The 12831-nt window shown below is 38.9% G+C and overlaps 1 protein-coding gene across 2 annotated transcripts; it reads right to left on the bottom strand.

The window, feature by feature from the left end:
* Nucleotides 1-211: 211 nt before the first annotated feature.
* On the bottom strand, nucleotides 212-12817 carry trim24 (tripartite motif containing 24). Of its 2 annotated transcripts, none has more exons than XM_041977896.1 (19): nucleotides 12001-12817; nucleotides 11048-11166; nucleotides 10819-10966; nucleotides 10603-10735; nucleotides 10214-10330; nucleotides 9908-10022; nucleotides 9682-9828; nucleotides 9428-9542; nucleotides 8047-8186; nucleotides 7496-7741; nucleotides 6939-7061; nucleotides 6702-6849; nucleotides 6561-6618; nucleotides 6264-6390; nucleotides 5754-6046; nucleotides 4727-4838; nucleotides 4535-4609; nucleotides 1874-2029; nucleotides 212-1792 (listed from the first exon to the last, which is right to left on the bottom strand). In XM_041977896.1, exons 1-19 carry the CDS (start codon nucleotides 12263-12265, stop codon nucleotides 1244-1246), a joined length of 3186 nt encoding a protein of 1061 aa, XP_041833830.1. In that variant the 5' UTR covers nucleotides 12266-12817; the 3' UTR covers nucleotides 212-1243. The 2 variants fall into 2 exon arrangements, with proteins under 2 accessions (XP_041833830.1, XP_041833831.1); XM_041977897.1 differs by having other exon boundaries at nucleotides 7496-7720.
* Between the last annotated feature and the right edge of the window lie 14 nt (nucleotides 12818-12831).

Raw genomic sequence — 12831 nt, 5'->3', positions numbered from 1 at the left:
CTCCTCGTCTCTTTTGTTCTTCCAGCAAAGTCAAGCATTAAGATATATGTAATTCAGCAATAACCAAATTAAATTCTTTTTCCCATGTTATATATACCCCCACCCCCCAAAAAAAGAAAAACAAACAATATACTATTGGACAAAATTGTTTCAAAAACTTAAATAAAAATTATTCAAATAAATATTGCAGTAAAAATCACAACACAGATAGAACATGTAATCCTGTTTATTACAAATATTGTAAATTTTGTTTACTGTGCTCAGCAATGTTTCTAGTGTTAACTTTGAGCTCTTGTGTATCTTCACTTAACAAAATATAAATAGCCGTGTTTACATATTAATTGATGCAAGTTTCTGTGTGTTTAATTTTTAGCAACATCTTATCATGTTACAGTAAGCAAGGTCACAAATAGGAAAACAGATGATGATGAGAAATGATGATTATTCAGAAAATGATTTTCCTGTCTGAATTATCTGGGATTGATAACAGTCAAGTTAATAAAAGGAACAATTGCTCTTTTGACTAAAACAAGGCTTCTCCGTAACAACTTTTTTGAGGGATTTGGGAGATAAGTGGCTTTCAACTGGCAACCAGGATGAGAGGCAAATAACCAAGTAGCACAATTCTCAAACATCACTTTCTTAAGATATTACTGAAGTCAATGTTGCACCAATATACATGGCACTTCCTATTTGTACAAAATATACAGTACTTCTCAGCCATATATGTTGACTATTAATACCATCGTTAATAAAAGAAAAAGAAATACTACTGAATTCTAACAGAATTAGTCTCTGAACAAAATTGCTAAGATTTAGAACTTATATCACAAAAGAGAGGCCTTATAATTCATATGTAAGCATTTTGCATGCATTTTTGATCCAAAGTTTGTTTTCCTTAATCAGATCACAGAATCTGTGATTTCAATTTACAGTATTATGTACAAGTGATAAGCAAGGTGACTGTCAACTTAAACATCCTCAACACAGAACATGTTTTGTGCGCTTTTCACTAAACAAAAATAAAAAAAACATAGTTCAGAAAGAGTCTATTTACTCTTTTAAATGTGCATTAACAGCATAACCACTGAGTCTCTTCAGTGCAGCAATTTCACTTCGTCCCATTACAACTAGCATGATACAAAAATGATGTGATTGCAGCAAATGTTGATCCCCACTGGGGACACTTCTGTGGAAGACTGAGATACTCCATCTGTTGCTTCTCCACTCAGCTGTAATCCCTCTATCCTTCTTCCCATACAGCCACATCTGCAGGAGTCGGTTTCTCCTTAGTCAGAGGAGGGTCCATGTTCTCGTCTGTAGAGAGCGGAGGGTTCTCTACTTTTGGGGAGCTGGGAGCTACTCCATCTTTAGTTTCAACATCAGCAGATGTGCTGGTTTCCACCTGTGTGGCAGGAGCAGTCTCATTTTGCTTTAGCTCCTCTGCAGGGCTATTTTCCTCAATGGCTGCCACAACTTCACCTGTCTCCTTTTCACTCTTTTCTGTTTCAGATTTCTCGCTCTCTGCTTGGGTCGCCGCTTCTTCCAGAGGAGCTAAGTCCTCCACTGGAAGGATCCCTTTTTCTGAAGGACTTTGTGGCTTATTAACTTCATCAGGAGCTGCAGTTTCAACCGTCATCTGCTCATCTTCTTCATCAATCTCATCCTCTAAAGGTGGGATCATCTGTTCCTCCCTCCCTCCGGGAAAGATCCTATCTGGGTAAATGAGCTTCAGTTGCTCCTCAAAATAGTCCTCCAGGTACAAGCCTGCACTCCCAATTTCTGAGGTTGCCTGAGAAAATGAGAAATTTAATTACTTTTCAGCAGAGCATCTGTCATTTTTCCAAAAAGGAAAAGAATTATTGACAACTACCTTGTAGTACTTTGCACAGTTGAAAAATATGAGTCTGACATCTGCAACAAGCCCCTCAGGATCGATGTAACATTCACCGTCCTTTGACTCCAGCTTCTTTTTCACTACTGACAAATCCATCGGGGTCTTTATTAGTTCTTTGTACCTTCGAGTTTCCTACAAAACAGAAAAAGCAACAGATACAAATGATCTATTAGTTGAGCAGGCTTTCTCAAACTTTTATAGTAAAATAGTTACAGCTTATTGTAATTTTCAATGATAATAATAATAATTATGTTTACTATTCATCCAATTGAGAAAATAGGCTCTGCATTTTACCCATCTAGTTGGTTTTGACTAGAGAGCAATGGGCTAATTATTACTAAAAATGAGATCAATATGAGTAGATATAATTTCCCTTTCTAACTTTCTATCCAATTCCTTCCTCAATAAAACATCCACAATTTGGGCCGAAATTTGTAGATTGGATACATACACTATATTCATCCCCACAAGCGACCGTTAGAGTCAATGGCTTTAGTTCAGCAAGGTTTAAGCTGGAGCGTGGATGTAGGCAGGGGTGCCCCTTGTCACCCCTTTTGTTTGCAATTAGCATTGAGCCATTGGCCCAACTCATCAGGGACAATGACGGAGTTAAAGGGATCTTAACTGGTACGGAGGAACATAAAATATCATTATATGCAGATGATGTTATACTGTATTTGACCAATCCCACATCATCAATGTCACACTTGAAGGGAATTATCTCTGTTTATGGGTTTTTTTCTGGCTATAAAATAAATGTTGATAAGACAGAAGCAATGGATGTAAATAACAATATCCCACTGGATGTAAAACAACAAAGTGGTTTTAGGTGGTCTAGAGAGGGCATTAAATATCTAGGCATCAATATCCCTCTTACACTAAATGATCTATTTCACGCCAATTACAGTAAAATGCTGGATTCGGTTAAGAAGGACCTTGAGAGGTGGACGGCACTGCCCCTCTCCTTCATTGGCCGCATTGAAACTATTCGCATGAATATTTTACCAAGATTATTGTATCTGTTTCAGATGCTGCCAGTTGGAATACCAAAATCTACCTTCACTGAATTGGATAAAATGGTATCGAAATTCATATGGCAGAGTAAACGCCCTCGTATAAAATATAAGACATTACAGAGAAGCAAGGCAGAAGGGGGTCTCAATCTTCCTGTCATAAAATACTATTTCTGGGCAGCACAGCTAAAGCCTTTAATTTCTTGGATCCAAGGAGACTCCCACACAAGATGGCTGAGCGTTGAACAAGCGATGTGCTCTGAACCACTAATGGTTTTGCCATTTTTAGATATTCCAGTAAAGGAGCTGCCAATGTGGACTAGAACTACACTTAATATTTGGAATAAGGTACGAGTGTCATTTAAGTTGCCAAGAGGTTTGTCAACATTAGCAAGTATTGGACATATTAAATCCTTCACTCCCAATTCATTAGACAAAGGTTTTTCAAAATGGGCTGAACTGGGGCTTATGTTTTTACATCAGATAATTGACCGGAATCATCTGATGTCATTTGAAGAGTTACGAGAGCACTTTAATCTTCAGAAATGTGATTTCTTTAGATATTTGCAGTTGCGCTCTTTTTTGACTAAACATAAGGACTGGGAAAAAGTATTAAACCCCGCACCAATTGAGAATACCCTAATTCAATTCCAAAAGGGTGAAGGGTATAAGAGATTGATTGCAAAGTTATATAAGGAGTTTATATCAATGAATCTTACTACGCCCGTTCGGACAAAACAAAGATGGGAGGCAGAGACGGCCAAAATTATTTCTGATGAAACGTGGGAGGGAGTGTGGATTGGGGCACATCGGGTTACAAACTCTCATACGTGGCGTGAATTTAAATGGAAAATCATTAGTAGATATTTCAGGACCCCAGATGTTGTCGCAAAGATGGACCCAAGAGTACCAAGTTTGTGTTGGAGACACTGCGGCCCAGCGGTGCCCAATCAAACACATGTTTTTTGGTCATGTCCTAAAATACAACGGTTTTGGGAGGATGTGTATGAGGCTATAAACCAGATCTTCCAGGTGACCATACCAAAGGATGTAACAGCTGCACTACTCGGTGTTATACCAGCTAGTGTACAGGGACAGGCCAAATCATATCTTCTAAATATTCTCTTCACAGCAGCTCTAAAATGCATCACAATTAGATGGATGCAATTGGAGCCACCCTCCTATAACACTTGGGTTGAAAAAATAAGGGAATTGTACCAGATGGAAAAGATAACTTATTTACTAAGACTTCAGAAATCCACTTTTAATCTACGCTGGGGTCCTGCAGAAGCCTTAATCATGCAAAGGCCTGACAAGTTGAAAGTTTAGGATTTTGGGACTCATATGTGCCACTCAAGGTGGATCTTTCTATCAAGACTGTATGGGGATGCTGTAGCCACATGGAATCGCTAAATGTTTTGCTGAGATGCCTGAACATTTTTCTTGTATAATTTTTGTCTAAACGCTATGCACTGTCATGTTTTCTGTTATTGCTGATGTATGACTATGATCTACTCTGTTAAGAATTAATAAAAATCTAAGTTCTAAAAAAAAACATCCACAATAATACAGTAAAACAGCTCATATCTTAGAGTTAGATCTATTATTGACTGGAGTGCATTACCGACGGGGATGCAGGCTGCTGGAAGTCAGTGCTGAAGTCATTACAGAACAGACGCAGTAGAAGTCTCTCACATCTCTAGATTGCAAAAAGAATGAGATGAGAAATGCAAAGGGACATGCTTAAACTAATTAAATCTTTATTTCTCAAATTGGGCATATCTTCTACGGAACATTGTTTGCTGTGTGAGAATACCCTTCTATCAACAGGTGGGAATGTTTCTGAGACTGGGCTGTCCTTTCTGTCACGGTCGTAGTCCATCTCTGGGGAGATCAGGTCTCGGCAGAAGGAACAGAACCACTCACCACTGAGGAGAGACGTAAGATTAACAAAACAAGAAAAGATAACATTGTTAGTGTGTAAACAACCCTGTACTGATACACAGAATTTGATGTAATTAGCAATTTGAAGAGGCAGAAGTGATGATGAGCAGCAAGGGAGGAGTTTTATCTTTATTGGCGTGAAGAAGAATCACTTTCAAACCACCATGATTTGTCAGAGTATACAAATTTTGTCATTAGTATTAACATAAATCTGCCACATAGAAAGAAAAAATAAATAAAAAAGAGACTAGCAACTTTTTCTGGTTTATGTAAAACTTAGAATGAAATGTACTCAGAAGAATCAGTGAATTTATTAACACATTTTAGACTACTTTGAATGGTTGACATCCACCATACCATCATAGTGGCCATATATGCCGATTGCTCTGCTGGATCTGAGCGGGGTATCCAGCCTTATCTGCCAGCTGATATACGATTCAAATGCTTCGCAGACTCCACCTACTCTGTGTATGTGATGTCGACTCCTTAGGTCACCCATTGTTTGGAAACCACATCAGGTGATTCTTGATGGGGACAAACATTATAGCTACAATCTGATGATTTACATTTTAAAAATAAAATAAAATAAATTAAAATAGCCAAGACAATAGACAAGATGAGGATGTTGGCTTTTAAGTAAAAGAAATAATAATAAAAAAAAAAGCTGTGACCCAAAGAAGAAGCTCATGTATAAAAATAACATTTATTTTTTGTTTTTAAAGAACACTTAAGCTCATGACAAGTAAATTCAAAAGTGAAATGTAGACAATTGGCTTTACAAACATCGCCCCTGGACACACAGAGTGTTATCTAGATTAACAAATCATGCTAATTTCTTACTAACTGATCGTTCATGTCTAACATCTGTGCACAGTATTGAGAGGTGATCCTTCTCTTACCTGGGGGACTCATTCAGTGTGGGAATGTGGCAAGCCAGATGGAAGACTTTGGGACACTTGTCACAGCAGAGCAGCTCTCCCCCGTTCTGACAGACGGCGCACCAGTCCTCATTAGGGTCTTCTTCTGGCGCCACTCTCTTTTCAGACTCTGGCTGCGATGGGGGTTGAGGATGAAGGCCTGCAGAGGCTGATGTGGGGACTGGGGCTGTCGTAGGCACCTTCTGTTGCTGCCGGGGCTTTGACTGAGCACTGGTGCTGCTGTCTGGCAGGCTTGACCCGACATTGGACTGCACCTGTGTGCAAAACATAAATAAATAAAAACAGGATTTATGCAGTTAGATGCAATGAAATAAAACACAAACAACAGGAAAACGACATTAGTTTTTAAGGGATTCTATAAGGAAGAAAATAATGTTGAAATGTTTCTTGCTGCATACGGAATGAAAATCACACCAATCAAAACATTTCTATAGTGCTCTGGATTTATGCAATTAAAGTTTTTCCTCATACAAAATGGACTTCGTCTTCATCCTCCGGTTCATCCTTGATGACGATGATGGGGCCGGGGGATGACCTCCTTCGTCGCTTAACAGCAGGGGCTGATGGAGGCTCAGTAGTCTGCTTCCAAGAAGTCATCCTTCAACAAAAAGATTACCACAGAGAGAACATGATTGGGATTTTGCCAAAATAAGTGAAGCAATGAAAACAGCTGAGAGTTGGAAATGTCTTTATGTCCATCATATCGCAGCAGCAACAACAGTCAACCAGAAAGACCAGACGATGAGAAGAAAGACAAACATTTCTCACCCTGTACTTCTGTCTGAGGAGGACGGCTTTGCCATTGGGGAGGTTTGCCGCCTTTGAGCTGAAAGCAAAATTGAAAGTCAGATAAAAAGTTCCTTTTCAATACTGATTTTCCTTTAGGAAAGGATCTATCAAAGCACAAACCTGCCATGTGACCAAGAGCGCTGGTTTTATCTGCAGTTGCAGAGGCTAGACTTGAAGCCATGCCGGGTTTGTGGATAGAGATCGTGATGGAGGGGACGGATCCACCAGCTTCACTTCTCTTTAGGAGGGGGGACTCTGGTAGGCATCTCTGAAGATAAAAATAAAAGAAGCAAAAATTAATTCATCACACAAATTAAGTGCTTTAATCTTTTGGAGTCATGTTCATGCAGATCCTACCTGGTGCAGTGATGTCTGTGCATCTATTCCAGCGTTTAGAGACTGCGGGTAGCGGGAAGTTCCCTGTGATACGTCGATGGGTTTAGGAGGGAAACTGGAGCTGTGGATCAGATCTCTGAGAGACTAGATGTAGAGAAAAATTAAGTTAAAATATACTTTTAGGTAAAAAAAACAGTTTAGCATCAACTATGAGTTAGTTTGTTCCACTGTTTTGCTTATTAAGAAACAGAAAGTGCTTATTAGAAGCACTGAGGTATCTAATTTAGTAACTATTCACAATTTCTGCCCTGATTCTTAGAAAGAAGCTGAAATGGTGCATTTTATTCTGACAGATAAGGAACCTGATCCACCCCAAGCAAAAGATAATCAATTTTTTATCAAAAGCATTTTTTAAAACATGGGGGTAAAAAAGTAGAGTGCGCTGACAACAACGTCACTGCTGGGAATTTAACATCTTTATCACAGCTGGGAGTAGATAAACACCATCTAGTAAAACTCTGTGTGGAGCAACAGGTGGGACATACTCCACAGTGATGCTGTCACATCCACTAACTCACCTGTGCATGTGGGAAGGCTGTGCTGTTAAGCATGGAGGATGTGGGACTTCTTGGGTCAGGGTGGGTGGTCCCGTACCTCCGCCCAAACTGTGTTAAACCAACGGGGCCTTGGGATGGGGAAGACTCGCCATGGATAGGCCTGGTTGGGGGTGGTGGGCCAGGAGGTCCTGGAGGCCTGACATTTTGGTACCAGGACCAGTAGTTAGGAGAGGGCTGCCTGTGAGGCTGATGGGACAGTTTGTCAACCTTGGACAGAGAAGTAGTTCAACAAATTAACATACCTTTTTATTTTTTTATTTATTCATTCTATATATGTATTTACTACTTTTTTTATACTTAATTTGATTTTTTTTTATGTTGTTGACTTTTATGGATTTTTATGCTTTTACTTTACCTGACTCAGATGTGCAGCGCTTTGTTCAGCTGTGGCTGGTGTTAAAGCACTTTATAAATAAATTGATGTTGAGGATGATGAGGATGATCAACTAAAATACATTAAAACAGTGTGTGAAAGGTTTTCCCGGCTATCAAAACCAAGCTTTTCTTTCTACCTGCATCTGGAGCTGAGCCAGAGTGTTCTGTCGCTGCTGCGCTGGCATGGAGAGACCTCCAGTGGGGGCCTCTGCTCTGGGACCTGCCTGAGGGTTGACAACTGTCGGCCTCCCTGGACCTCTTTCTACTATTAGAGAACCTGCAAGAAGTAAACAAGTGGTGAAAAGTCCCTATAACAGCTTCAGAGGTACTTTGGCTCAGGTTCACGTTAGAAGGGAGAGTTTTGTTCCTAGTGTTGGCAAAAGGTCACTCAAGGAAGAAACTTGAGTTTTTCACAATTATAACAGTGAAAGATAACACTGTAGGACCTATGATACTTTCTTCTTTTTTTCTGTCGGACCCTACTTGAAAGCAGTGTTTATGCACTGTTTCTTCACAGCTATATGACACATGCCAAACTGTAAGTAATGGACAGCACAATGTGCTGCTTCTGGTTCATGACGTTTTATTTGACATCCCTCTGTATAACACTGACAAAAATACTGCCATCAGTAAACTGTGCAGTTGTAATCTTTTTTTAACTTCATCAAATAAACTGACACAAGCAGATACAACACAATAATAATAATGATAATAACAATAATAACTATTTCAATTTTTAAAGAGCTTGGTGTTTGTGTTTTATCTATTTATTTATTTTTACTGTTTACTATTCAGAAAGAATAAGTTAGGATTCAAATATGATGTCTGTATAAATCTTACAAATAATTTGACCAAGACCTGCATTTAAGGCTGAAGTGGACAATCTGAACGCAAGCCAGTTCTTTCTGTTTGGACTATCAAAGCTCTGACCCCAGTATTGAAACCAGAAGCTACAAAGGCACCATAAATACTGTTGGGTAATTTAATTTATTAAGATAATATGTTTTCAGAGTCATACAAAACTTAAGAATCCCTTTTTTTTGCTGTTTGCATTACAAAATCTTCACACACACAAAAAAATCAAGAAAATGAGGGCATCATACAACCAAAAACAATAACACTAAGACAACTGTGTTTTAGGCCGGACTAGATTAATACTGACACAAAGAGCACACTGACATATGACAAGAAGATAAAAGTATGATATGGTGTTACCAAAAAGTACATCTCATGTGAAGTCTTACAGGGGATTTATCTACTTCCAGTTTCCTAACTTTTTCTACTTTGAGATACTGCCTTTAAACTTCACTCTTGTGATAATGTCATATCTTTATGAGTATTATCCCAGAAAATTCTTGTCATCAGATATAAGTTAATGATGAAACTGACAGAAGGCAATGCTTATATGACATAGGGAGGAATGTTGCTGAATGTAGACCACAGAACAAAAAGAGACTTCAAACAAAGAGTGACCAAAATTACTGGTACTGATACAATAAATATATTTTACTTTCTTACCGAGATCTACATTTGTGACCCAGAAACCAGAGCGAGACTGGAAACGAACAGTGCTCTGAGGAATGATGGAGGGATTACAGCTTGCTCTCATCAGGTAATGGATCTGGTAAAGGATCTAAAAGACACAAAGAAATTCAAACATTAAAGTCAATGAGCTCATAAAAGAATTGTAGAGATATACTGTATGCACCAGCTGTCATGTACTTTGCACAATAAAGACATTTAGTTGGATGCTTGACATTGAAGTCACACACCAGTTTCTTGCAGTACAGCAGAGCTGTTCCACTGTGGCTGGCCGTGGCCCATTTAGTGAAGCTGATGACATGGTCCAGATGTCTGGTCAGAGAGTTGACGTCATCCTGCTGCTTTTTTAAGCTCAGCTCGTGGTCTTTAGTCAAAGCCTGGAAGATTATGAGTTCACCAAATATTAAAAGAGGGATCCTGTGAGTCACAGCTGCATTTCAACGCATTTTTACTCACCTCAAGGTGGTTGACCAGGATCTTTCCCTTCTTATTGATCTCCATAATCAAGTTACAGATGGACTTCTTTATTTCATTTGTTACAGCCTTCCGATTTTCCTCAACTTGCTGCAGTCTGGCAAAATCAGAACATGGGGTTCATGTTATGCTTAATATTCATCTGAATTTGGTTTAAATATGAAAATGATCCATGCATTTGTAGTGGAACATTACCATGTGACCTGACTAATGATTAATTTGTTGCAGACTATATGAAAAATTCACAAAAACAGAAAGTCCGCCTCCAGCAAGAGAAAAGAATATTACCCTGTAGTGATACAGCTTGATACATCCCCAATGGCCTTTCTTTTGTCCTGCAACTGCAGCGTCATGGTCTCCAAGTACTGCTTATGGTTTCTGTATGCATCCTCCAAAAACTGGTAGCTTAAAAAAAGAAAGGCATCATGAGCTTAAGACAAATGTTCATGTACTTTTTAGATCTTTCTGTCCTGTTTTGTGACAGAAATCATATCATTATCTTTCTCAAAAGACTAAACTGCTGTTGACACAAATGCTTCAAACCCCAAAAAATCTCTACAGCTTTTTAAGTCGAACATAATTTTACAGAGCAATCTTTTGCCTGAAAATAGCTTGCTAAATCATCAACACCATGACAAGCTTAAACATAAACCAAGTAGTCCTAAACTTCTTCGTACTTGTGATCTTTGTGCTTGAGGAGTTGACAGTCTCGACAGGTGAGCCGATCGCACGTCTCACAAAAAAGCTTCAGCGGCTCCTGTTTGTGGATGTCACAAAAGACAGGTCTCTGTGTGGATAGGCCTAACGCTTCTGGAAGCAAAGTTTGAAAACAGAGAAATAAAAAATCAGTTCATGCTCAGATTTTTTTTATGGACTTAAAGCACTCTCACTACCTGGAGACATCTCCTCCTTCTGACGTATGGTGTGGTCTCTGGTGAACTTTACCCTCTGGTGTGCCTCAATGCACGTCACACACAGAAATTCCACACACTCCACACAGTAACCTGTTGCCTCTGTGTTGTCATCACAGCTCATACAGACCTATTGGGGGGGGGACACCGGAGTCAGAAAACCAAAACTTTTCTGAAAAGAGCTGCAGACGGAGCACCGATTATCACCAACCTGGCTGGTTTTCTCGACGGTGCTGCTGGGAACCTCGGCAGAGTCCTTCACAAAGAAATTGTCCAAGACATCCATCTCCCAGCATTCCTGTCTGCATACTGGGCATTGGATTGCACCAACTACAGCAACAGAACAGATATGTTACAGAAGGCATCAAATATTTATCACATAAACACACAAAGCTGGGTGAGATGCTTCTCCAACATTTGCGTAATGACATAACTAGAGATTACTGGGGACTTTAATTCTCAAGAGGACAGATTATTATAAAGGAATGTTTGGTGTTAATAAGATATCTCTTATAGAAAATAAAGACAAATTAATGCTGTTTATAAGTGTTTGTCAATTTTGACAAAGAACTGAAGTTAAATTGTGTTGAAACTGAAGTTTATAGGAAACAAAATTATATGAGTGATAGCTAATGTTGAAATAAACACAATGAAAAACCTTTAAAGAATGTATTGTTTAAGACTACTTAAGGATTACAATAAAATCTGTCTCTCAACGCATGTAAATTACAGGTGGTTCCAGCAAAGAAAGTAAATTATATACTCTGAAATTGGTTGAATGGGATAGTCTTAAATGTTGGGAGTGTTTGGCATGAGCCTCCTAATACATCTAAAGACGACTAAAGAGTAAATCAAAAGTTTATAACTGTATCAATGACTCTGGTGATACTTAGAATAACTTTCCCAGATGAACTCTTCCAGCAGAGAAAAAAGAAAGTGCTTGTCTAATTTTATGATATTGAGTTTACTAAAAATAATAAATAAATAAAAACGTGTAGTGTAATAGCTTTTGGCAACAAATAAGGGTAACCACATGAAATATTACATTAATTAATAAGCTATGTAGAAACGTAAACATCTGAGTTTAATCTGCCCAGGCCTACTTTAGTCAAAAACATTTAATCTGTGACCTGCAGGACTTTGAATGGGTAAAGGTTTTCTTACTTGGTTTGTTGTTGTCACCTGGAGGGCGCCTTGGATCAGCACTCCTGGAGGGGGCAGGCAGACATTTCTTGCAGAAGGAGTGGAGACACGGCAGCAGTTTGGGCTCTCTGTTGTGGAAACTCAACTTGCAGATGGGGCATGTGTCCATTAGTCCGAAGGTCCCTTGTGGTTTTAGCCTCTCTTCTCCTGCTGGCAAACTTTCAGCCTCGTTTTCCACAATAATGACAACGTCGTCGGTATCAACATTTTCGGCACTTTCATCCATTTCCCCCCCTTACTGCTTCCCCGTCTCGTCAGTCAATCAATCAATCAATTCAAATAGCGTTGCGCTTGCCAACAAAGGATATCTTATTTCATTTATGACTTCTGGGAAAAAAATACTAATATTGTGCATTACAGACACTGAATAGTTAATCTTACACTTTGATATATTAAATCAGAAAGAGAATAGATATTTTAACTTGGGTGTATATCTTTCCGTTTTGAAAGCTAAATTAGCTATGTAGCCTTTTTTTTAATTGCACCAATGCTAAAAGCAGGTAAGACCTCGTTCTCTGGTTTATGGCGATTCTTGTTCAATCTGGCAAATTACAAAAGTGCAAAGTCGTATGTACACTGAAATTAGGCTGTCGGCATAGTATTTTAAAATCATACGCCGATAGGGGAATAGCTAGCTACTGTAGTCTCTTTTCTCAAAACACAAACCGCATATTACCCACACAGCACTGCGGTTTTTAGACAACTACAGTGGCCGGTTAGGGCCAAGGTGCACATTGTAATGAGCAACTTTGTATCAATACTGATTCACATGCATACAAAACAAAGCATATC

The sequence above is a fragment of the Melanotaenia boesemani genome, chromosome 23 (assembly GCF_017639745.1).
Source record: "Melanotaenia boesemani isolate fMelBoe1 chromosome 23, fMelBoe1.pri, whole genome shotgun sequence".
Lineage (NCBI taxonomy): Eukaryota > Metazoa > Chordata > Actinopteri > Atheriniformes > Melanotaeniidae > Melanotaenia > Melanotaenia boesemani.
This window is presented reverse-complemented; position numbering and strand designations above follow the sequence as displayed.